The sequence below is a fragment of the Cucumis melo genome, chromosome 8 (genome assembly GCF_025177605.1).
Source record: "Cucumis melo cultivar AY chromosome 8, USDA_Cmelo_AY_1.0, whole genome shotgun sequence".
Lineage (NCBI taxonomy): Eukaryota > Viridiplantae > Streptophyta > Magnoliopsida > Cucurbitales > Cucurbitaceae > Cucumis > Cucumis melo.
In genome coordinates, this window is record NC_066864.1 from 7368553 (window position 1) to 7393865 (window position 25313).

The 25313-nt window shown below is 34.8% G+C and overlaps 2 protein-coding genes across 6 annotated transcripts; both read left to right on the top strand.

Moving 5' to 3' along the window:
* Positions 1–289: 289 nt before the first annotated feature.
* Positions 290–16429, top strand: LOC103485277 (phosphatidylinositol 4-kinase beta 1). Of its 4 annotated transcripts, XM_008442828.3 has the most exons (17): positions 290–2381; positions 2756–2947; positions 3044–3092; positions 5664–5796; positions 5950–6436; positions 6940–7020; positions 7100–7219; positions 8508–8577; positions 9534–9631; positions 9716–9820; positions 12491–12544; positions 13861–14004; positions 14147–14200; positions 14307–14381; positions 15420–15503; positions 15588–15690; positions 15792–16429. In XM_008442828.3, the coding sequence occupies exons 1-16, from the start codon at positions 948–950 to the stop codon at positions 15687–15689; spliced, it is 3282 nt and encodes a 1093-aa protein (XP_008441050.1). In that variant the 5' UTR covers positions 290–947; the 3' UTR covers position 15690; positions 15792–16429. The 4 variants fall into 4 exon arrangements, with proteins under 4 accessions (XP_008441050.1, XP_050945007.1, XP_050945006.1 ...); XM_051089050.1 differs by having other exon boundaries at positions 15420–15690; XM_051089051.1 differs by having other exon boundaries at positions 291–2381; positions 15588–16429.
* A 2802-nt stretch (positions 16430–19231) lies between these two features.
* LOC103485278 (NAC domain-containing protein 82) lies at positions 19232–24807 on the top strand. Of its 2 annotated transcripts, none has more exons than XM_051089052.1 (6): positions 19232–19608; positions 20001–20530; positions 20658–20935; positions 21285–21698; positions 23666–24109; positions 24201–24807. In XM_051089052.1, exons 2-6 carry the CDS (start codon positions 20374–20376, stop codon positions 24279–24281), a joined length of 1374 nt encoding a protein of 457 aa, XP_050945009.1. In that variant the 5' UTR covers positions 19232–19608; positions 20001–20373; the 3' UTR covers positions 24282–24807. The 2 variants fall into 2 exon arrangements, with proteins under 2 accessions (XP_050945009.1, XP_008441051.1); XM_008442829.3 differs by having other exon boundaries at positions 19285–19476.
* Positions 24808–25313: the final 506 nt, after the last annotated feature.

Below are 25313 nucleotides of genomic sequence, written 5' to 3' on the forward strand. Positions count from 1 at the left end.
AAATTTTCTTACGTTATATTTTTAAAAGAAATCTTTACAGCCACTAAAGTTCAAAAAGACAAATTCGTAATTTGACCTAAAATACAAGTTTTTTGAAATTAGGAACATTTGGTATGAATTTTAATTACAAATGATGACTCACTAAAATCCAAAAAAAAAACGCTTACCCATTTCCCCACTAAGGCTAACTTCGTGCTTCAGTAATTAAAATAAAAGAAATTAAGAAAATACAAAAAAAATTGAAATTTCAAAATTTAAAAATTGAAAAAATAATAATTACCTACGTTATGTCTGTCCTTTTCTCTCTCTCTCATTCGACCTTTCTTTCTTTCTCCAAAAACTTCGACGACCACCACCATTTCTTCTTCTTCTTCCTCTTCACCACCATCACCACCATTTCTCCACTACTACCCAACATCACCTTCATCACTTTACCCTAACCGCTTCTCAATTTCTTCAAAGGAATTTCAAGATCCACACGATCAACCTCTGTTTTCTCTTCGCGCCATTTCCTCAATTTCTGTTTCCAACCAATTCGATTTCACTTCCTGCTCAAGGTGTGTGGTTTCCTATTCACGTCTTCCCCCTTCTGCTTGATTCCCCTTCACCAACTTACTAGCATTCTTCGTTTGGCTTTTCTTTTTCATTTTCTGTTCATTTCCCCTCTCTGATGGGAGGGGAGGCTTAAAGGAATTGTTTCGCTGTTGGTTATCATTGTTTTTTTTTTTTTTTTTTTTAAATTGGGGTTCTGGTTAGCGAATGTGATTCAGTGTGGGTGTTGAAATTTAGTGATTCTGGAGTTTGAACTCTCAGTCGCTTTTAGGAATTCAGGTTGTCTCTGGAGGTTTGAGTAGGATTCGTGTGTTGTGGTGATCTGAATTTTGAGAGGATTTTGGGGTTTTGGTTTTGTTTGAGTTGGTGTTCTGGTGTAGAATGATCGAGTAAGAATGGTGAGGTTTCTGGGACTCGCTCGTGGTGACTCTTATGAGTCACCACGAGAGATCGCCTCCAGGGCCACAACGACGAGCGAGAATGGTGAGAGTGGTTGGCTTATTCGGTTCTTCGACTCGGCTTTTTTCTGTGAGTGGATTGCTGTTAGCTATCTCTACAAGCATGAACACTCGGGGGTTCGTGATTATCTCTGTAATAGAATGTATACGCTGCCTCTATCTGGTTTGGAGAGTTATTTGTTTCAGATATGCTACATGATGGTGCATAAGCCTAGTCCTTCGTTGGATAAATTTGTAATTGATATGTGCTCGAAGTCGCTTCATATAGCTATGAAGGTGCATTGGCTTTTAGCTGCTGAGCTTGATGACTCTGATGATACTGATGGGATAAGTAGGATTCAGGAGAAGTGTCAGATTGCAGCGACGTTGATGGGCGAATGGCCGCCTCTTGTCCGACCTCAAGGAGAATCAATGAGCCCCGGAGGCAAGAACCAGGTTTTGAACAAACTATTTCCATCAAAACAGCAGTTGTTTTCCCTTGTGTCTTCTCCACCTGACCGAAGGTCCATGTCATTCTCGCCTTCTTCAGGGAACAATTGGCAAGAAGATGCTGGTCAATTGTCGCCTGATGAGAACAATATTTTTAAGAAATTTATCCCAAGCCCAAAAGTTAGAGATGCATTTCTGTTTAGGAAGTCAGTAGATAAAGATGGTGATGAAACTGAGAAGGATGGGTTCTTCAAGAGGTTTTTAAGGGACAGTAGAAATGATGAAGATTCAGGTTCTAAGATTCGAGATGCTCTTCTCTTCAGGAAGTCATCAGAAAAAGATGACGATGACTCTGAAAGAGAGAGTTTTTTCAAGAGGTTTCTGAGGGACAGTAGAGGAGAAGATGAGGATGTGACTTCAAGTTCTGAGGGATTTTTCAAAAGGTTGTTTCGTGATAGCAAGAATGAATCTGTGGATAAAATAGCTTCCAAGCTCGGGTCCAGGGAGGATGATGAAAAGGAAGGTTTTTTTCGAAAGCTTTTCAAGGATAAGTTTGAAGATAAGCGAGATGCAAATGACAGGAATGAAGATGATACGAACTCTGAAGAAAAATGTTCTAAATCCAGGGAAGATGATGAAAAGGAAGGGTTTTTCCGCAAGCTTTTCAAGGACAAATTCGAGGAAAAAAATGATATAACTGAAAAGGTCGAAGAGGCCAATGGGAACGGGGAAGAAGAAGAACCTTCAGATTTCTCATTGTTTCGCAGACTGTTTCGTGTGCATCCAGAGGAGGCAAAAAGTATGGAATTAAATGAAAACAGTAACATAGATAGTCTGCCCGAAAGTAGCCGAGGTACAGAAAATTTTTTCCGCAAGTTGTTTCGAGATCGCGAGCGTTCAATTGAAGACTCAGAGCTTTTTGGAATGAAGAAGCACAATGAGGTAACTTACTATTGGCCTCTTATTTCTTTTCCAGTAAGAAAGAATTATGTTCAATAATTTTATGATAATAATTTTTTTAATTATGAGATATAACTTATAAGGTGACATCACCTGGAAGTTTAAAAAAAGAAATTATAAGTTGGCTATAATGGAGCAGGATTAGTAATTACGGAGGAACTTAGGCTAATAGAACCAAGAGGAATTCAAAAGAGAAAAACGCTGCCGTAAATTTCCTCAATATTTCCTTAGAGAACACTAAGGGGACAGAATTAAGCAATATGTGAACACCTAAGGCTTGGACTGCATCAGTTGCCTGATTCTCTACTACATCTTTTTGACACCTTAGTCTGAACTATATGCTCATAACTTTATAGAAACATCCGGGTTCCCCAAGGCAGCGAAATGAGAAGTCCAATGTTAAGCCTCCACTTCCAAATAGCACTGCATCTCAATTCAGAAAAGGAGCTTATCATGAGTCGTTGGACTTTGTTCACTCTTTATGTGAGACATCATATGGTTTAGTGGATGTATTCCCAATTGAAGATCGCAAAAGTGCACTTAGAGAGGTTGTTTATAATTTTTCTGCCAATTGATCTTTTATTCATTTTTTCCTGAGTTCCATACTGAAATAGTTCATACATCTCTTGTTGTTTTGTTTAAAGTCTCTTGCAGAGATAAATTTAAAAGTAGCTGAGGCTCAAAATAATGGAGGTATGATCTTATTTATAAGGTATCTATATGATGCTAATTTAGAAGTATTTTTATTTCTTAGTGCAACATGTAGCATGCAATGCTAATATATTCGGAACTGTCTAGTAGTTTCCATAGAAGATAATACCATTCGTTTAATTCTCAATATTCCGTTAAATTCCAAACGTCAGTTTTCAGAAAGATTATTTGTAACTTTTTTTGGGTAAGAAATCCCCTTCGACTGAGAGGAATGAAAGAATATACAAGGGATAAAGATGCCCCTCCCAAAAAGAGATTTGTTTCTGTTTCAAACAAAAGTGAAAAAGAACAAAGAGTGAAAAAAGGACTCTTCTAAAAAGTGCTGAACCTCTCTAAAATGTTCAAGATCCCTAGGAAAGTGGGATTCTTTACTTGACAAGTTTTACACAGTCATGATAACATGATGAATTGGTTCAAGAGGAAGCTTCCCTCGTTGTTGGTCCTTTCTATTGTATTCTTTGTCCGAAGGCGAAGGAAGACTTGGATGGTATTCTTGCCCGTTGTGAGTTTGCAAGTTTTGTCTTGGATTCTTTATACCAGATGTCTGCTAATGTGGTTTCTGATCACAAAGATGCTAGTGCTATGATTGAGGAGTTCCTTCTCAACCCACTTTGTGTAAAGAAAACTCACTTTTTCTGGCTTGCAAGAGGTGTATGCTATTTTTTGGGTTTTGTGGGGCAAGCAAAATGTTAGGGTGTTTAGACATGTGGATAGGGAATCTAGTGAGGTTTTGTCCTTTGTTCGTTTTCATGTTTCTTTTTTAGCTTCAATTTTAAATACTTTTTGTACCTATATTGTTGGTCTTAATTTGCATAGTTGGATTTCTTTTTTTGTGGATTGTTTTTTTTTATGCCCTTGTGTCCTTTCATTTTTTCACGATGGAAGTTGTTTTCATTTAAAAAAATTCTAAAATTTATTATTTATTTCATTCCAAATGCCCTTCCCACAAATTTGCAAGGAAATGAATCTGCTACAAATTTTGCCAGGGAGAATTCAAAAGAACCTCCTCCACATAAGCCCTATGAACACCAAACAATCTCATGCCGTAACTCTAAAGTTAGTGGGCAAACTGCCAATCCCAAAACAAACGATCTAGGTACTCCTCAAACCTCTTGCAAAGATGCCCCATTGCAGGAATAAGACAAATGGAAGGTATCTCTGAATGCGATTCATGTTGTTAACTCTTCCATGTAAAAGCTGCCACACAAACACTATAACATTCTTGGGAGCTTTAACCTTCCAGCAAATACATGGGCAACAACGGAGGGAAAAGGGAAGCCAACATATGAAAGAAGGAATGATAAGTGAAACCCTAATAATAAGAAAAATCTTCTTGAAATCTTCAAAACTGTGAATAAATTTATGTCTCTAGCTCTAATGTGGGTATGTGGTTGTAACCTGTAAATTTTTGTGTTGGATGTAATTCTTTCACATGCTAGTGGGAAATGAGTTTGTATTTAGGTTTGTAATTGTCTACGCTCCAGTTGATCTTTTCGGTGCTGCAAGTTTCTAAACATGGGCAACAACGGAGGGAAAAGGGAAGCCAACATATGAAAGAAGGAATGATAAGTGAAACCCTAAGAAAAGGAAAAATCTTCTTGAAATCTTCAAAACTGTGAATAAATTTATGTCTCTAGCTCTAATGTGGGTATGTGGTTGTAACCTGTAAATTTTTGTGTTGGATGTAATTCTTTCACATGCTAGTGGGAAATGAGTTTGTATTTAGGTTTGTAATTGTCTATGCTCCAGTTGATCTTTTCGGTGCTGCAAGTTTGATTTGGTGCTGTCCTAGTGACATTGATGGCTGTTTTGTGAAATATCTGGTTGAGAGAGATTGGGGAAATTTCAGAGGATCTCTGGAGGGTTGAGAGGTATTGGGAGTGGTGTTTTCCATGGTTTGCTTTAATTTCTTCCTTTTGAAGTCAAATCAAAAAGTCGAGTGATTATCACCCCAGACTTGTTGAGGTCTTAATTGATGAACAAATGGGGCATCAGCTATCCCCTAAAGCCACTGGATTAAGGAAACTGAAAAGTTATTTGGAAAAGTGCCACTGGGCTCTCTTTTGGTTTCTTTCATGGAAAGAAGCACAAGGTTTATCTAGGGGTTCAAAGTAGAGCCCTTTATTCTCTCTCTCTCTCTCTCTCTCTCTTTGTTTGTTTGTTTATTTATTATTTTTTTTTTTTTGGGGGGGGGAAGCTCTACAACTCTCAGCTTCATCTTTTGGAAATCTCCTTTACGGAATTGATGTTTTTTCTACTTTTCAATAAGCAGTAGAGAAGTTTGAAGCAGGAGTTTCTACAAAAGAATAGCTGGGAGTTAGTTGTGTTTGGGTCTCCTTTATGCAATCTCCTCGCTTAGTTTTAGGAGAAAAATGTCTAGTCTCCTTGCCTTGCCTTCCTTTCATACGATTTCACATTTTCATTTGCATATTGATGGCCAATGGGTGATTTCTCAGTGTTCTAGCACATGTGCAATGATATGATAATGCAAGAAATTTGTTCTGGTAGTTGAACTTTTTGATTATATTATTTAAATATTGTGTGTATTTTCAGGCGTTTCATTTCCTATGGGAAGGGGGATGTATCGTGTTGTCCATATTCCTGAGGACGAAGCTGTGCTTCTCAACTCTAGGGAAAAAGCACCTTACCTAATATGTGTTGAAGTACTGAAAAGTGAAGTTCCAAAGTAAGTTCCAGTAGGCATAGCTACATTGATGGCAATTACAGTTATGAATGCCAACTAATTAAAGTCATTTTAATATTAACATTCAACATTTTGACCACTATGTCTCTTTATCTTGTTTTCGTTTTGGTTTTTACTTTTATCGAATTGTTTTAGCAACGTGAAGGATCCATCCAGTGCTCAGAAGTTATCTAGAGGAGGAATTCCTTTAGCGAATGGAGATGCATTGTTACCGAAGCCACCTCCCTGGGCTTATCCCTTGTGGACAACTCAGGAGGCCTATCGGAATAGTACTGATCGAATGTCCAGTTCTACTGCTCAAGCAATTGATCAAGCAATGTCACATAAGTCAGATGCAAAAGTGAAATTTGTAAGTTTGAAACTTTCTGTGGAGAAGCAACTGCAGAATGAGTCAAACACTGAAATAACTGATTCAGACCCCGGTGAAATTGTATCAAGTCAACATGGTACAACAGATGTTGTCCATGGTTCAGGAGCAGCTCCAAGCAGTGACTTGGAGTGGGTAAGAGTTGTGCTCACAGCTGATCCTGGAACTAGAATGCAAGACATTGAAGTCCAGGGAGCACCACGTCGGAGGGAACACCGTCGGGTCCCAAGTACAGTAGCGATAGAAGAAGTAAAGGTGAGATTTAGCATTTGCAAATAGCTTTTATGCATGTGCATACCAATAATCATCATCATCATTATCACCAGTTGCTTACAGATTTAAAACCCCGTATGACGAGTTTCTTTAGAATTGGTTTACTTGCTGTTTATTTTGTCATCTAATGACACTTTTTTTTTAATTTCCGGGCACACATTGCTTCCTGCGATGAATGTTTATGGAAATCCATACGACCTTCTATATCCATGTCATACTACCTTATTGGATATGTCTTTTTAATGTGTTACCAGTCGCTTGTTGCCGCTATATAAAGCTTTTGTGCATTACCATGCAAATTCACTTAGGTTAAGCTTTTGTCTACATGAGATGCTTGTCTTGGAATCATAATGATTATACTCAAACTAAAACTACACGATGAAATGCTTGCTATAAGTCGCATGATTACATTAGACAATTTTTCTTTGCATTATTTGTTTGTCATACCCTTAAATTGTTTTCAAGTTTGTGCTCCTTTTGTGCAGGCTGCTGCAGCAAAAGGCGAGGCACCTCCTGGACTTCCACTAAAAGGGGCTGGTCAAGATTCATCAGATGCACAGCCAAGGGTGAAAACTGAATAAATGTTTCTATTTTATATATCGTGATTTTGAAAGTTCAGAGCTTACAAGTCTCTTTTTAATGTAGGCAAATGGCAGCACACCCAAGGCCAGTGATGCCTTATCTGGTGAACTTTGGTCAGTTAAGAAAGAAAGGATACGTAAAGCTTCAGAATTTGGAAAGTTATCTGGTTGGGACTTGCGTTCTGTAAGTTCTATTTCAGTTTTCTCGGATCTTACTTTATTCAACACTCCATTTCTTTCTGTCTGTATTTAAATCACAGTAGTCTTTGATAATACTGAAATTGATCACCATATAGCCATGGACTTCATGGAAGTATTTCCAACATCCAAATGGAACACGATCTTGCATGGTGGTTATGCTTTATCTAGCAACGGCCAATTCATATATTTAGTATTTAGTTGAAGCCGTGAGAGTTGCCAATATCTGTCTTTAGGAAATAATGTTATATGAGCGAGCATTGTCTCAGATTGAGACAACATTTTTTAACTTATTTTGGACTTTAGTATTTCATATGGAAGGTAGGCATTCAACTCAAAAAGGTGAACAACCTACCACTGAAAACAAAAGGAAACAATCAACTTTGAGCATTAGTCTCTTCTCATTTCCTTTTCAAATTTTGTTTCCTTTTCAGAAATAATGTAGAGGTGAAAGATGCTTGAACGTATGAACTTTGACATTTGAAACAAGGACCATATATCATTTTGGTTCCCCCCCCCCCAAAAAAAAAAAAAAAAAAAAAAAGAAAAAGAAAAAGAAAAAAAAGATGTTAGAATCAGTGGCCCACTGTGGTACGTTCTCTTAAAGTCTTACAATAGAGCACCAAAAAACTTCTTTTTAATCTTAAATGCTATAATGCCTTTTTGAGAAGCTGGCCATTTGAGGTGAGGACTAAGATTGTAGCTGTGATATACAAAGTTGAAGGCACCAGACACTGCCTTCGTGGACCCTGTATTTTAAGCCTCTCAGCTGAAGAAGGTTCCTTCAGATCCCTAGCACTGCTAGTTCATTTGACTTGTTCCTGCAATAATACAAGTGCTAAACCTGGAGCAGACCTTCACCTTTGCGCCAATACCAATGATCAGCAACAAAAAGTTACTTGTTCCTGCAATACTTGGGGTTTTGGCTTTTTGTATGCCTTAGTAATCATTCATTTTTTCTCAATTAAAGTAGTTGTTTACTAAAAAGAAATCATGAGTATCAACTATTATTATTGATTTCCTTCAACTTGATGACATATCAATATGTAACTAAGCACGGCAATCCCTTGACATCTTCTATTACTCACTAACTTTCTGGAGGTTTTGGGTCCTCTTTTGTATGCCCTTAGTTATTCTTTCATATTGCTTAATAAAAGCTTGGTTTCTTACCAAATAGTAATAATAATGATAATAATAATAAGATTTTTTCAGAGATCCAATTAGTTTATGGAATAAAGGTTTTCCGTTGTTTATTTTTTCTCTTCTTTTCATAGGTCATTGTGAAGAGTGGAGATGATTGCAGACAGGAGCATTTAGCTGTGCAACTTATTTCACACTTTTATGGTATGGCCACTTTTCAGGGTTCCATGTTCAATTCTTTGGCTAAAGGCCAAGGGACAAGACATCCCTATGCTAAACTTTGATATTGAAAGAAGATCAAATGCAGGGAATTGGTAGGACAGATATCTTAATTGATTAATCTTATTTTCCTTGTTTCTAAGGCTTTAGACAAGGCTTTGGATGGGAAAGTATTAGGAACTTTTAGGATACCAGTGAATTAGAGGGATCAAACCTTAGATCAAGGTTGATAATACAAGTTTATGCTAGTTGAGCTATGCTCATGTTGGCTAGGATACCAATGGATTTCCATTTTTTGAAAAAAAATATAATCAATATTTTCCCCTCCACTTCGCATGGAATCAGTCCATCTTCCCAATTAGAAAAGAAAAGTCTAGAAACAGAATGATTAGACAAAGGAGCGATCAGGAATAGAGGAAAAATGGCAAAACAACAACAACAACAAAACCCCAAGAGACTGCTTCAATTGTTAAGAATAGAAAAAGGAGGAATACACCTTGTCTTCCCTACGAAAGGGCCTCGTTCCATATATCTTTGGACTACTTCATTCATCAATGAAGTCAATCCTTATCTAAAAAAAATCGGAAAAGGAGGATAGTGTACAAAACAGTCCATAAAGAGCACCAATAGAGAAGCATTGATATGTGGCACATTCCAAACCTTCATGTCAGAACTACTAGAATTTCTCAGCTTCCCTTAAAACTGTACCACTTCTTTTGAGCTATAAATTTGGAAAACAAGGAAGACAGAAGAGTCTAAAGTCTGAAGCCTATTACTAAAAAGGGGATTATCAAGCTCTTTCTCCACCATGTCCTTAAATTGTCTGAAAGAAGTCAAAGTTAACTTCCCTCTCTTGTCTAAGCTGCATGTTAATAATGGACCATTATTGTAAATTATTTTGTTTGTGACATCTTTGTTTTTCATATTTCTTGTGATGGCAGATATATTTCAAGAAGCTGGCCTTCCTCTCTGGTTACGACCCTATGAAGTACTGGTTACTTCTTCTTACACTGCTCTTATTGAGACAATTCCAGATACGGTAATCTTATATTACTTTTTTTGTTTAATTTGGCAAGGAAAACGAAAGGAAGAACTATGCATATCACCCCTATTTCTCTTACAGGCTTCACTTCATTCTATCAAAAGTAGATATCCCGGCATCACTAGTTTGCGTGAGTTCTTTGTTGCCAAATATGAAGAAAACTCCCCAAGTTTTAAACTTGCTCAGGTACCCTCTTTTATTTTTGATTAATTAATTAATTAATTATTGTTATTATTTTATAATTGCAGTTTCTAGATATTATACATTTAGAATTCCCCCAAAAGCTGTTTCTTTTAGATAATATGCTAATATGATGCTTCCATCTTTTGGGTGTTGGATGATACATATGGCCATTTTTTTTCGACTGAATCCGGACGGAGGACCTTTGAGTTGGTCTCAGATTCGAATGCTAACTTGTATAAATCTGTTGTGGCGCTGATCTGTAACTACAGGAGTGAGAGAGAGATACTTCTAATGTTTTCTGGTATTGATATTTGTGTTTGGACAGAAAGCCATGAAGCTCTTCTTTTGGGGATTCTGTTCTTGATAAGAATAAAACCAACATTAGATTAGATAAGTGGAAGATTGTTTTTTAATGTTGGCTCTCTTTTTTGCAACTAAAGTTCTCATAATAACTTGACTTTATAGTGAAATGCTTATCATCTTTAAAAATGCTAGCCTCTTTCCAACCAAGTCCTTTCCCTAAAAGTGTCGTGGTCCCGAATCTGAATAACCTTGGCCTTCCTTTGGAGTGAGATGATTAAGAAGACTAAGGGTTAATTGGGTAATTAGGTAGTATTCTAGATTAATTCCCTTTTTACCCCCAATTGTAATAGAACTCTATAAATAGGAGTCTTCTCCTCTTGTATGAAACACATTAATCATTTTAATAAAAGATCTACATTCTTGGTTCTTTGAGGATTTATCCTTGAGGTTACTTAGGCTACATCAAATTGGTATCAGAGCAAACTGTTTGGGTCAACGTTGACTGCCGCCAGTGGAAGACCGGGAAACTCTTGTTGACGCCGATCACAAGAGGGAGTTTTGAGTGTTGTGCTTGTTTCCAAACAACACGTCTAATTAGGGGGAACCCTTGAAATTCCAAGAAATAAAGAAGAGAACAAAGATTTTTCAAGAGTTTTCAAGATTTTTCAAGAATGGACTTCTATCGATCAACCAGCAGTAGGCATAGACAAGAAAATCAATTTTACTTCTGTAAACAATGCTGGAGTTTTGATTCAAGTGATTCGGAAGAAGAATTTTCAACATTCCAATCTTGGTCATGCTCGATTTTCTCAAAGAACCTATCATTATCCAAATTGGGAATTTGATTCTAGTGATTCTAGTGACTCTGACAATTTTTCTAAGGCAGTTTGGGATAGAATAAGAAGGCGACAATAGCGAAAAATGGCCCAACGATCCAATCAAACCTATTTTTCAAGAAATCAACATAAAGATTGGAAGTTGGATGAATTAAAGAATCGTCAAGAATCATCAATAATGGATTTTTACCATCCAAGACTCAAAATTACTCTTTTGGTTATGAAACATGATCAAGAAAGATTGATTCAAGAAAATCAATGGATGAGTCTTATACCCGCTATAAGATTGCAACACATTCAAGAATTCAACAAAAGCACTACTTTAATCCTGCAATGTTGGAAGAAATAAAGAAAACAATAAAAGAAATTCAACGTTTATTGGGAGAAATGACTCAACTATCAATTCATTGCCAAGAGTTCAAAACGAATTTGTTTCATATACGAAAGAAAAAAACAAAGGAAGCACAGTTGGAAAATTTTCAAATAGAAAATCTTGAAGATAAAATTGAAGAACAGGAATTTGAAAATGTTGATTTGGAAATGGTCACAAGTGAAGAAAAATACAACGAAGAAGATGAAAATGAAGTATTGAACACCGAGCAAAAATCGAACAAGAACAACTACACATTGGTTTGAGGTGGAAATGAATCTTCAAATTGTCAAAGAACTTGAAGCGAATGATAAAAAAATATGATTCTTGAAAATTTTTCTTCAAAGCTGATTCTTTTGAAATTTGTTCTTTGAATATGGTTTTGAGTGAGTGAGATTAAACATCTTTTCCTAGTTTACGACCAATGGAGAAGTTCATCTTTTAGTGGTCATATTTGATCTTTTGTTTCAATTTTATCCCTTCGATCATAATATTTTTGTTCAAAATGTAGGAGCTTGGTTTGGTCATACTCCATTGAACAAGTTTATTACATTCTTTTTTTCCTTTTCTTTGCTTTATGGATTTCTTCTTTTTAAAACTCGGGATGAGTTTTCTTTTTAGAGGAGTAGAATGATGTAAGAAGACTAAGGGTTCATTGGGTAATTAGGTAATATTCTAGATTAATTCCCTTTTTACCCCCCAATTGTAATAGAACTCTATAAATAGGAGTCTTCTCCTTTTGTATGAAACACATTAATCATTCTAATAAAAGATCTACATTCTTGGTTCTCGGAGGATTTCTCCTTGAGGTTACTTAGGCTACATCATGAGATCTCCTAACATCTAATATATATACATAGTTCGTTTCCTTTAAACAAAAATACATATGTGTGTGTGTAGATTTGTATCATGTATGCTGCATGCATATACAATTTGCTTGAATATCAAGATGGGTGCTGTAACTTGCATTGCATTCATCAATAGAAACTGGATTCCCATATTGTTCTCTTATTTAACAACAACAATAATGTAGTTTTAGTATTCTTGTTGTTTCTTTTCTTTTTCTTTTTTCACTTGTGAGTGCATATCCTCCTTTTGAGGCGTTTCCATTTATTTTTTCACTGCTTTTGTGATTTATATTGTTCTTGTTTGAACTGTAAACAGAGAAATTTCGTGGAAAGTATGGCTGGATATTCTCTCGTCTGCTACCTTCTGCAGGTATTATATTTTTCAAAATATTATTTGTTGGAGATGTTTGAGAGTCTCACATTGAAAAAACCAAAGGGACTGATACTCCTGATAAGGTAGATGTGCTACTGCTCTCATAGCCCATTGGTTTTGAGATGGAACCTCATACTATCAAACATTATATTTAAAAAATAACAGTAAGAATAAGAATAGGAGATCAAGCTTTCATCAAATACTATTTTCTAAATTTACTGATCTAGTATTCTGACTGGGTTGTTTCAACTCAGTGTTTCCGCTGAACCACTACAGACATTTGACAATAACCAGTGGAAGGCAACACTCAAATGTTGTTTGCTTTACATACAATCATTCCAGTTATTTCATTATTAGCTAGAGGCTAGATAAGACTTCACGCTTCTATGATTTTTAATTGTTACTTATATCAAAATGACAATAAATTTTGTTATTGGATAGTGTACGATGATTAAATTATAGTGTTCAAATTATAATTGGAAAACACTAAGTAATTAGTACATTTTAGAGTCATCTATTTGTTGAACTTTCGTTGATTTTATCTTCTGCTTCATTTGTTTAGCTATGGAAGCTCCATTCCTTTAGTTTGTTCTTACAACTAGATCATTTGCCTTCTTTTCCTAATTGATGCGAGGATTTCATACCAGAAAATTAGATTTGTGCATTAAGATGATTTTGCTTCCACGATTGTCGAAATATGCAGATGCCTTGAGAATATTTGTTAATAATGGCTTATAGCAATTAGCGCATTTTATTGATAGAAGGTGCTGACGAGCTGTTGCCAATTCATCCAACTGAAGGGAGACATCATTTTAGTTCTAGAACGTAGCAACAACTGTTTTTTTTCTTTTTTTTTCCTATTGTTTAAAATGTTTGCATGTTGATCACTCTCAATTAATTTTTATTTTTGCAAAGCGTTTTTTCTTTTCAGTTTGTTTTTCCTTCGGTAGATTGTTTGTTCCAAGAATCATCTGCTTCACATTTTAATTTCCATCCTAAGCCTAGAATTTGATTTCTTGGTTGGACTTCTATTTCTGAGGATCTTGGTGATATTCTTCTCGTCACCCTAAACAACTAGGGCACTAGCTTCTCTTCGATTGTAGTGTTCTCTTTGATTTAGAGTTTCTGCCTGGAGTCCCATTAAATTATTTAAAAGAGAGAGAAAAAGAAAAACCTTTTAGCCACTTTCACGTAGTGTTTTCATTCAAATGACATTATTCCTGTTTCATAAAAAGAAAAACAAAATAATTATAATTGGTTTTGTTGAGTTCTCTTATTGGTTTTTCCTACTTTATTACTCTTGTGTTTACCAGGTGAAAGATCGGCACAATGGAAATCTGCTATTGGATGAGGAGGGTCATATAATACATATTGACTTTGGCTTCATGCTCTCTAACTCACCTGGCGGGGTAAATTTTGAGAGTGCTCCTTTTAAATTAACCCGGGAGCTCCTGGAGGTATGTTTGCTTTTATATGAGACATTCTTGGCTTACAGCCTACGTTGTTTCTTTCCATTTTCTCTTTTTGATTATTTGACGTCCTTTGATTACTTCATTTTTTTGTTTTTTAATTGCCAAATAATTGAAATACTGATGCTAGGTCATGGATTCTGATGCTGAAGGAGTTCCAAGCGAGTTTTTTGATTATTTTAAAGTAATCATAAACCCTCCTTTTTCCTTAAGACCTTGATATTCTTCACATCTTTCTCATCATGCATAAACTGGGCTATATTTATTGTTGCTTTTGCGCTTGAAACCAGGTTTTGTGCATTCAAGGATTTCTCACCTGCCGTAAACATGCAGAACGTGTTATTCTTCTTGTTGAGATGTTGCAGGTAGATTTCATTTTTAATTTTTGATTTTCACTTATGCCTAATATTGATTTCTACACTGAACTGAAGCTCTTGATTGAATCTAAAGCCTCACTTTTGAAAAAATGTCAAATAATAATTTCTTGTTGAATTATTGAATTGTTAAATATGCTGAATCTTTCTATGTTGTGGAGGTAATCTAGAATTCTGTTCTCCCTTTCCAAGAAACTTTGGTCACTTTAGACAATATTTTTCATTTTTCTTTCTTTCTCCTCCTTCTGTTTCTCGACTAGTCTTTGTTGAATATGTCTTGATTAGTTTTTATTTATTCTTTTCTCCTCTTTCTTATCCTTATCCTTAGGTTCTTTTGCTCATTGTATAACTCTGTTGTGCCATGAGCTTTAGTCTCATTTTTATCTGATAAAAAAAAATTGTTTCCTTTCAGAAAATAAAAAAATAAAAAAACGATAGGAATGGATTTGATAAAGAATTCCTTTATTTCTTGTACTTTTTTTTTGCAAATAATAAAATGAGAATCATAAATGCGTTGGATAATTATAAATTTTGTATTTCCTTTTCTCTTGTACTTCATTTTCAACATGAGAAGTGATAATCCATTAATAAGATTCTTTCTTGGAGCTTCCCTCGTGTAACTATAGTTTAAATGAGAAGTTTTTTATTTTATTTATTATTTGTTTATTTTTTAATTCATTGTATAGGAGCCCTTTTGTAATTTCATCTCATCAATTGAAAAAAAGACGCAAAAACAGAAGGAAGATACATTACTAATATTTTAGATAATTGGAATACGAACTGTAGTGTTATTCAGGCAATATTGTATCTTCATATTTGCCAATCAGGTTATGGAAGCTTAGTAATTATTTGTTGAAGTTTGTCAGTATTTAGTATCATAGTTGATGCAAACCTGAAGACCATATGGTTGAATACCATTTATTTCGTTAATAATACACATAAGTTCCTCTCGTTCTTAATGTAATATCAGAGTCAGATCGTTAACCTGCTTCCTTGTTAAATCATTTGTTTTTTCCCTATTGGAATCAGGACTCTGGATTTCCCTGCTTCAAAGGTGGCCCACGAACAATTCAAAATCTTAGAAAACGATTTCACCTCAGTTTGACTGAAGAGGTTCTATTTAATTTACTTGTGCTCGCAAGTACTACTGGATATTGCATTGATAGAATGCTAACCGCAAAAAATTTTCTCACGCAGCAATGTGTCTCCTTAGTGTTGTCACTTATCAGTAGCAGCTTAGATGCGTGGCGTACCCGGCAGTACGATTATTATCAGAGAGTTTTGAATGGAATATTATGAGGTTAGATTCCCACGGTGTTTCTGGTTTCTTTGTTTTACCATTTGAGACTGCCAGCCTAGTGAACCGTTTTGATTGAGATTATATCTCTAACCAACTAGCAGTTTAAGGCTAGTTTGTTTCTGTTCGGGTGGCTTCAAAGTTTCCCTGGATGTCGAAATAGATTCTTTGCTGTTGGTGCATAACCTGTTTTTTCTACACGAGCGGAGTGAATCAGTGATTTTATTAGCCGATGGAAAGTACTGCTGGCTGATCAACGGCCGGAACAGTATTAATTTTTCGACTTTCTCATTTGATTTAGTGCATAACATGGCTGCTTGCTGGGAAAGCAGATTCAGCTTCCCTTTCCATACCGTAAAACCATACCCTGTATATAATAATTGTGGTTTTCAATGGAGAAGACAGACTTTGAACTCGCCCGTTGCTGCCCGTATCACCTGTGCTTAACGACATTGTGATTGCAACTTCACGTTGGAATACTTTAAGGCAAAGTAACGGGCATCAGTGCTAGCACATCTTTTGATGATGGAACGAAAATCTCTCTCTATAAAAGGTTTATTTTATCTTGTTTTGCATTCTTGAGATGTGCTTCCCAACTCGTCTTGATCCTCTCAACACTTGTTGTATCAAAGAGGTTGTGATAGAAGAAAGTTTGTTTAGTGCATCAGTGTATGTTTCTTGTGCTATTGATTTGAAAAAATCTCTAATTTGATCAAATCATATATGACGAGTTTTAGTGGCATTGATATCTTTTCTGTTCCTCATATGTTTATTGTGTTTTAAGTTTTAACATGAATACCTTATCATATTGAAAGGGGCATTCTGTTGTTATCAATCTATGCTATCAGATTAGTCAATAGCATAAACGTTTGGTATTTTTACTATATTATGATATTGTGATGGAAGATTTATAGTTGAATTTTGAATGTTTCTCTTCCGCTTTGATCAAGAGGTGGATTATATAAATTCTTTTTGAATGAAAGGTATTAGGCCAACTCTGGTTGAACTAAAATTCTTAATATTTTGAAAATATTTACAAAATTTTATATTTTATACTTGATAGACACCAATAGAAATGGTTGAGGATAAATTTGAAATTTGGTTCATTTGATTATGTTGGAAAATATAATATTTTGGTATTAGAAGATAACTCTATTTTTCTTCATTGGCTGAAAGTTTAAGATTTTGAGTCTAGTGATTACCCCTTTGGGTTTATTAATTATACCATTTACATTAGTGGATATTAAAAGTGGTTGGTAAAAAAAGTAAAGAGAAAAATTAAACCAATAATTATTAACTAATGCACATTGGTTCTAGAAAAAATAATAACAAAAAAGAATTGTGAGGTTAAGCATATCTCAATTAATTTAGATATAATATTGATTACAATGTCAAAATTTTGAATACCTCAATAAGTTATCTAAAATATACTTTTAACATTACTATTGAAATATATTAACCTTCTTTAGAGTTCAGAGGCAAGAAGACTGGTTGAGGCCAAATAAACGTTTAATAAAATAAAAATGAAAAGAAAGATCGAAGAATAAGGTTAAAGCAACACTACAAATTGAACTTACTTCTATTTTAGTCACTGAATTGTTTAATTTTAGTTTTCGTATTTTCAATAAATCTCATTCGTAGTTTTTAATGTAAATTTATTGTCGATAAAATTAAGTTAAAGTAAATTTAAAATTTATTAAAAATATATAAAAAATATTTTACATGGTAAAATGGTTAGAATTATCTACAAATATAACAAAATTTTATAGTTTGTAAGCCGTTGATTGCTCCTAAGATTAAAGAGTAGTGGAGTGGGTTACACTCCATGTTTGGCCCTAATATTATGATAATACTAAGGCTAATATTTTCCTAATATATCATAATATTATGATAATTCTTGTTTTTACTCCCCTTTCTCCTATTTCTCATATCCCTTCTTCTCCTGAGCTCCAAATATTTATCAAATAAAAGTAGAAGGCTAAGTGAAGACGAAAATTCCAATAGCAACCACCACAAAAGGGAGCAACACCGACAAAAGTTAAGATAATACTCTGCAAATGCAGACTGATTCTTAGACTATTATAATATTCAAATTATTATAATCTCAAACTAATATAAATCATTCGCTCCCCGATAGTAAAACAATTATTGGAGTAATTTAGTGTTTGTCAACATTTATAAGGGATAGACATCTATTGATTTCAAACAACTACCTATTGATAAACGACGATAATCTATAAGGGACCGTTTGGGAGAAGGGTTGGGTTATGAGGGGTTAGGATTATGATAAACCTAGGGTTAAGATAAGATGTGTTTGGGGAAAGAGTTACGTAGGTAGAATTATCATAAGATATGTTTGGGAAAAAAAATTATGTAGGTAATGTTATGAAATTATATATATATATATATATTTTAATTCATATTATGAATCAAATACATAAATTCGTATATTTAATTTACCAAATCGTCGTAGTTTTCGTAAAACAATTTGCCTTAATTTCTTTAACTACAACGTTCATTTTCAACATTTTTTAAGCATTCGTCATATTTCAATAAATTGGTTTTTATGAATGTGACATGCAACTCGTAAACATGTAAATAAGTGCAAATAATAATTGGAAATACGAGAAATTTCGGAAACAAAAAATACCAATCAAGGCTTTTACCAACTTTAGTTTTGTTTTTTAGGGGAAAATTACAATCAATCTAGTTTCAGGTTTCTCTTCGATTTATTTTAGTATACTTTTAAAATATTAACTTGAATTTATATTCTTTTTAACGGTGATTTCTATACTTTCAAAATATTTATTTTACTCATTTTGGAACAATTATTAGATGAAAATTCATGAATCTACCATCTCTATAACAAAAGATTTATTATGTTAATTTAATAACCAAAATAACATTATGAAAGTGGAAAAATATAGACAAATCACCTCTAAATGATAGGTTTGTTGAAACTACAGTCCTACTAATTTTTAATTTAATCAAATAGTTATTGTAGTTTGATAACATTGTAATCAATTTATGGTAGTTTATTAAGCTAATTAACAAAATACAATGAGATTGTGATTGACATGGATTCGAACATAGAGTTGATTGAAGGTAATTAAATTAAAATTTTAATTGTATAATCACAATAAACTACCTAATTCAAGAGTAAAGAAAGAAATTGAAATTTTAATAATGTAATTGTAACAAATTCATAACTTAAAAGTAAGATGTATTTTTAAAATAAAAATATTTAAACTAATAAAACTCTTAAAATAGAGAAATTATAAATGAGAAAAAAAAATGAATTAAAGAGAGTTGAGTAAGAATTGAAGAAGGATTAAGAAATGGTTGAAAGGGTAAAGTGCTATGATAACCTTTTTCTTACCGGAAGATTGGTTCCCCTTTATAACCCTTTCCCCAAACATGCTATAAGTACTTATCATCCATGATGGTATGATATTTGTAAATATTTTAGTTCATATTATTTATTTTATTTTGACTTTTAAACCCAAAAGACAGGCTTACAATATTTGGGAGGGAGATATGTTTGTTAAATTACATGTATACCCTTCATCCTCCTTTCACAGCAAGGCATCACCAAGCTGATTGCTTCATCTCTTTCTTCGTATATTTATCTCTATTTCTCTTCATTCTACCTTTTCCATAGTCTATGCTCCACACCCTTTCTCTTTTCTCCTTCTCCATCTCCATCTCCATCTCTCCCTCCTTCATCCGTTCACGGCGGCGTTCGTTCGCCATCTCCGTTTCTCCCCCGCTCTCTTCCTCGCAATTCCGGTACGGTTTCTCCGGTCTTCTCTCAAAATCTCCCGATCTCTTCTTTTCCATCGCCCTGATGATTGGTGTTTATCATCGTCTCTGGCGATTTCTGGGTTTTTCCTTGTTTCTGTTCTTGAGTTGACCCTGTTGGTAACTTTCTACTTTGCTCAGAAACGAGGGTTTCTCTGGATTACTCTGTGCATTTACTTAATACTCTTTTGATCGTTGTTTTGGTTGTTTTTTTCTTTTATTCTGCTGCTGGTACTTCGATTTTTTTTTTTGTTTGATAACTCTGTTTTTGGGTTGCTTTTGATTCTTTGTTTTTGAAAGATGCGTTGGTTTGTTTTATCTCGTTTGTTGTAGGAAATGATGTGTTGTGATTTGTAAATCGTTTTGGATGAATATCACTCGTTTGAATTTTACTCACTATTTGGCTCGACGATGTACTTGTTTTGTGTGGTGAACTGTGAACAAATGTTTTTTTTTTTCAACGAGGTGTTTGTCTAATATATCATCACTGCGTCTAATGCTTTTCAAAACAGGGATTTTCTAGCATACCAATGTCTTTTGAACTCCAGAGGAAGATTTCATCTAGACCGTTTGATTTTTGTTTCATGAACCGGGGGAGATTCTGGTGCTCGTGGAAGATCTTGTTTCGTCACTGGACCTGACGTTTGTTTTTCTTTTCTCTCTTCCCCCCCTTCTTTTTCTTGGAGGGGATTATGCGAAGCTATTTGAGATTTGGATTCAACACTTGGGTTTATTTCTTCTTTTCAAAACATTTTTTTTGAGAGCTCTTCGTTTCAATCTGATTGAGATACCAGAAAGTTACAAATTTTTTTCCATCGTGCTCGTTGGAAGTTGTTTATACGGGTTTCACCACATACACATAGCACTGAATTCTCTAAATTTACCATGTGGAAAAGATCACCACCTCCCGGGTTTCGGTTTCATCCAACTCACGTTGAGTTGGTAATGTTCTATCTGAAGAAGAAAGTTATGAAGAGAAAGCTTCCTACGGGAGTCATTTCTGAGTTGGACATATACAAATATGCGCCCTGGGATCTTCCAGGTTCTTGCTCATTTTCATGTGTTCTGGCTTATTTTCGTTTTATTTAACCATCGTATTTAGTAGTTGCCAATGATCTCCCACTATAATATGCTTCTTATGGAATTTGAAATGTTTGTTTACTTTTCAGCTAAATCATGTTTGAAAACTGGAGATCTGAAATGGTACTTTTTCTGTCCGAGAGAGAGAAAGTATGCAAGTGGGGCTCGAATGAATCGTGCCACAGAATTTGGGTATTGGAAAAGTACTGGAAAGGATAGGCCTGTACACTACGAGAAAGAGGAGGTTGGACAGATTAAGACTTTGACATTTTTTAGAGGTAAAGCACCAAAAGGGGATCAAACTGATTGGGTCATGCACGAGTACAGGCTTGATGATAAGAATCTGTCTTTAGAAGATGTTGCTCAGGTAATCATTAGAATTATGATTCCATAACCTTGAAATTTGCTTTTTTCATGTGACGGTTTCAGTTTTTTAGAGTTGATGTTGTGGTTTAAACTTCGAATGCAGTACATATGTAATACATGGTTAATACTTACTGCAATTGTTGCATTAATTCATTGAATATGTCAAATATTTGTAAGAAGTGATGTGTAAAAGAGTAATACATGGTTAATACTTACTGCAATTGTTGTATTGATTCATTGAATACCTTTTTATCTTCCGCAATTAAACTTCCACTACTGCAACTATTTTCTAAAGCTGATTAATGGAAGTGATATCTGCGATACCAATGTAATCATGTTTTCTATGGCAGGATGCATATGTTCTCTGTGTTATATTCCAAAAAGATGGTCCAGGCCCAAGGAATGGCGCCCAATATGGAGCACCATTTAAGGAAGAAGATTGGGAGGAGGATGGTCTAGAGGAGGTTGATTCTTTAGAAGTCGATCTTCCCTCTGGCTTGCCGGTGCTTCCTAATAAAGAGCCACTGAATTCATTTGCTCCAGACAGCTCTCTGACACAGACTAACGTTTTTGGTTGTTCATCAGCATCGTGTATCTCTGAAAATGTGGCATCTAATTCAAAGGAGATTCCCCCGATTGCATCTGGGAATATTGCTTCAGTAGAGATACCTGGGAACTGCAATATCCCTGATGATATATTTACCATTGAAGATTTTTTTCCTGAACATGGAAATGTGAATTTGGTGGATGCCAATGCATTTCAGGTGCAGTTAGCTGCTTTATCTTTTCAATGCTTGGTTGATTTGACCATGATGAATGGATTTTTAAAATTTTCTTATTGCTGTGATGAAGTGAACGATTATCTTTGTAGAAACTTGACGTCTTCTGAACGATAGAAGACATGCATTTCAGCAGTGTTAAAAACATTTGCATTCTGATTCTTGGAATTTAAATGAATATGATTTTATCTTTAGTCTAATAATACATTCGTTTATTGTGCTTATCGTTTCAATTTCTTGTGTCCTACATGGTTACTATTGCTCATACACCCTACATCATCAGTTGTCTTCAAAGGATAATTTTTCTCTCTGCATCTGAATTTGAATGATCTGCAGAGTTTGTTGAAATGGCATACCGGTATATTTTCTTCTGTTTCTTTATGAAAACTATTTGCATGCCCCCTTTTCACTCACTTCTTCTGTGTTCGTCAGAAAATGTAAATAACTTTCATGCTAGAATGGAAAAAGAGGAATGAAGGTCAAGAGCTTAATTAACGCAATGACTTAAAAGTTACATCGAAATAGACTGCAGCTCTAAAGTAGTAAAACTTGAACCTCCTAACTTAGTGGTCATTGTAGCTAGGGAGAAAGTAAAGAGGCTTTAAAGGAATAGCTTCAACTACTAGTGGCTACCTAGCTAAGGTTTAAAACCCTTCGGCTCTTATTTCTTGCTTGATTTTTCTGAAGTGTTCAGTCAAGGTGCGTGCAAGTTGGCTTTGACACATCATCCTTACTTTTCTTGAATCCTTGTCATTTGCCAATGCCTAGCAATTGTTCCCTAATCTAGTCGTTTGGAAGTTTAAGTGAAATACACATGAGCGCATACCCTGGCTCCTAGGGGAGGGACGAAAATTGGTAAATTTATTCATCCCTACTTTTCTTGAATCCTTGTCATTTTCCATTGCCTAGCAATTGTTCCCTAATCTCGTCATTTGGAAGTTTAAGTGAAATACACATGAGTGCAGACCCTGGCTCCTAGGGGAAGGACAAAAATTGGTAAATTTATTTATCCTTACTTTTCTTGAATCCTTGTCATTTTCCACTGCCCAGCAATTGTTCCCTAATCTCGTCGTTTGGAAGTTTAAGTGAAATACACATGAGTGCAGACCCTGGCTCCAGGGGAAGAACAAAAGTTGGTAAATTTATTTTGGTCAAGGAATGTTTGGTTCTTATATGTTCATATTTTGGTAATTTATGGCCTACCGGAGTTGTAGTTTTATATCAGCATTATGAACATCATGATCTTTTATCTTGGAGTAAGTTTGGTCCTATATGTAGTTAAGCTTGTTTACTTTCATTACTCATTACAAGTACATTTTGTAATTACTTGATGGCAGGATCGATCTATCGCTTCTTCTTTTTTCTTTCTTGCTTTCCTTTTTTTCTTTTCTTTGGTGGAGTACATAATGCCATGCACTCCATATATTTTAGTCCACTATCGTGAGGACAAAGCCTTCCATTATTAAGCAAAAAGCCTATTTTCTATTTCTTTGAAATGGAAGCTTTACGTGGTCGTGTGAAGACCCCTTTATCTTTCTCAATGAAATCTGAAAGCCAATGATGATCTTTTTAGAACTGAACTATTTGAAGCAATGAGATGATGATCCTATTAATCTAAGCTCTGTTTTGTTGTTGTTGCGCTGTCTTTTCGTAAGAACCATATATATACATATATATTCCTTTAAATTGAGAATACCGAGGGCCTAAGGCATTGAGACAACAGTCTGTTTTGGAGCATTGCTGAAGTCTCCCTTCTTTTGTGGCTTGTTTTTTGTTTGTACTTGTATTCATTTCTTTTTCTCAATGGAAGTAGTCATTAAAAAAGACTTCGTTTTGGAAATTTGTTATGATCTTTTGCATTCTAAGCGTGTCCTGGAATTTCAATCTGTTATTAATGAGGTTTACTCGTGAGGGATATCTTCTAACCATTGAACACATGTGGTGGTTTACAGGCTCCTGTTGGCGCTCCAATACATACAGATCAAGTTGATACAATATTTAAAGATTTAGAAGATCTAGGTGGTTTGTCTCCATTGAAGGGAGATGAGAATGCTTATGAAACTGGCCATGAAGTATACAGTTCAGAACCAACATTTTCATTTAACAACAAAACAATGTCTTGTTTGGACCACAGAGAATATTTGGAGATGAATGACCTCAACGTTCCGTTGAGTTCTACTTACCGAGACAGGCAAAAGGTTAATGCTCCATACAGCGGTTCAAGCATCATTGAACAGCCATGTTTCCCATATAGTTCTTTTGGAGCTGCTGCCAATCAGAATGTTCCTTCATGTCAGTATCCTTCTCTGTACCATTCCAATGATCAAATATGTCATCCCGCTGATCTTGATACCCTGATGCACACGTCTGCTTCCATCCAATCTGCCTGGGTGCAGGTACGAAATCAACAATGGTTAAAATTATAACACGCTTTACTCTTGAATCAGCATTTGCTAACCATAAAATTTAAACATGTGAATGTTTCAGGAAAATTTTCATCCCAATGCAAATGCGGGATGCAATGGCTATAAAGCTCCCTGGTTGGATCATGATGCAAACCTTCCATAAGGTATTCCATAATGCCTTTGAAGAGGGCTTTGGTTTTATCAATTCAAAGCCATTTGCACTGATGCAATGATAATCTGATTTGAGAATGAATGTGCAAATGCAACCTACCGTACAATATCATGATGCATGTTTCTGGATAATTAAGAAGAACCTTGTACGCGGCTCCCTGTTATCTTTTTAGCTTTAATTGTTGGTGTAGTAGCTTAAAGATATCATCCATGGCAAAGAATTTTCGCAGGGGGTCTATTTGGCAGTTTGTGAATAAATTTTATTGTGCTGAGAGATGAGTAGGTTAGAATCTCTCTCACGTATGCTGGATCCTTTATCTAATGAATAGACTTTAAAATAATAGAGATTGTAATGGCAATCTCTTATTTGGAAAACATGATATTAGACTTTGTTCTACAGGGTAAGTATAAGTTTGGTACTTCTTTTTCAATGGATCTTGCTCGAAAGGGATGGCTGGTAAGTGTTTTGGACAAAGCTTCATCTGGGAGTTTTTAATATCATTGTTATTATTTTGATTTTTTTTGTCTTGAATTGGATTTTTTTTATTTTTTTTGTCTTGAATTGGATTTTTTTTCTTTTTTTTTTTCTTGTTATGATATTGTTCTTTCAGGTGTTTGTAATGTGGGTTTACATCAGTGGATGTTCTTTGAGACTTCGGTTTGAATCTTATTTTGTGCTAATACTTTCATTTCTAGTTTAAAAATTTTGAAAATTATGCGTTTTCCTTTTTACTAAATTTTAACGATCGGATTTTACATATAGGAGAACTCAAATAGTTTTAATTTATTAATGGTTGATTTCATTTTTGAGTTTATTTGAAAGGTTAAATTTGTTCTTTTATTCTTGTCTTTTAAATTTTCTGAGGATCAAGTGAAGATTTTCTCGTTAAAACCTCTAATTTCTATTGCAATGGAAAGTTTAAAATTATTTGTAAAACCTATGCTTTATCTTTTTTATTTTTGATGTTAATTGGATTATGCTTATCTTGATATGTATTTAATAAAGTCATAATTGTGTACATGT

Excerpts from the sequence above, each read along its gene's own strand:
- LOC103485277 (XM_051089049.1), top strand. The coding sequence starts at position 948 with ATGGTGAGGTTTCTGGGACTCGCTCGTGGTGACTCTTATGAGTCACCA. Across the intron at positions 2,948-3,043 it reads GCAAAAGTGCACTTAGAGAG|TCTCTTGCAGAGATAAATTT; the intron begins GTTGTTTATAAT and ends TTTTGTTTAAAG. Across the intron at positions 7,220-8,507 it reads CTGGTTGGGACTTGCGTTCT|GTCATTGTGAAGAGTGGAGA; the intron begins GTAAGTTCTATT and ends TTCTTTTCATAG.
- LOC103485278 (XM_051089052.1), top strand. The coding sequence starts at position 20,374 with ATGTGGAAAAGATCACCACCTCCCGGGTTTCGGTTTCATCCAACTCAC. Across the intron at positions 20,531-20,657 it reads TGCGCCCTGGGATCTTCCAG|CTAAATCATGTTTGAAAACT; the intron begins GTTCTTGCTCAT and ends TTTACTTTTCAG. Across the intron at positions 20,936-21,284 it reads CTTTAGAAGATGTTGCTCAG|GATGCATATGTTCTCTGTGT; the intron begins GTAATCATTAGA and ends TTTCTATGGCAG.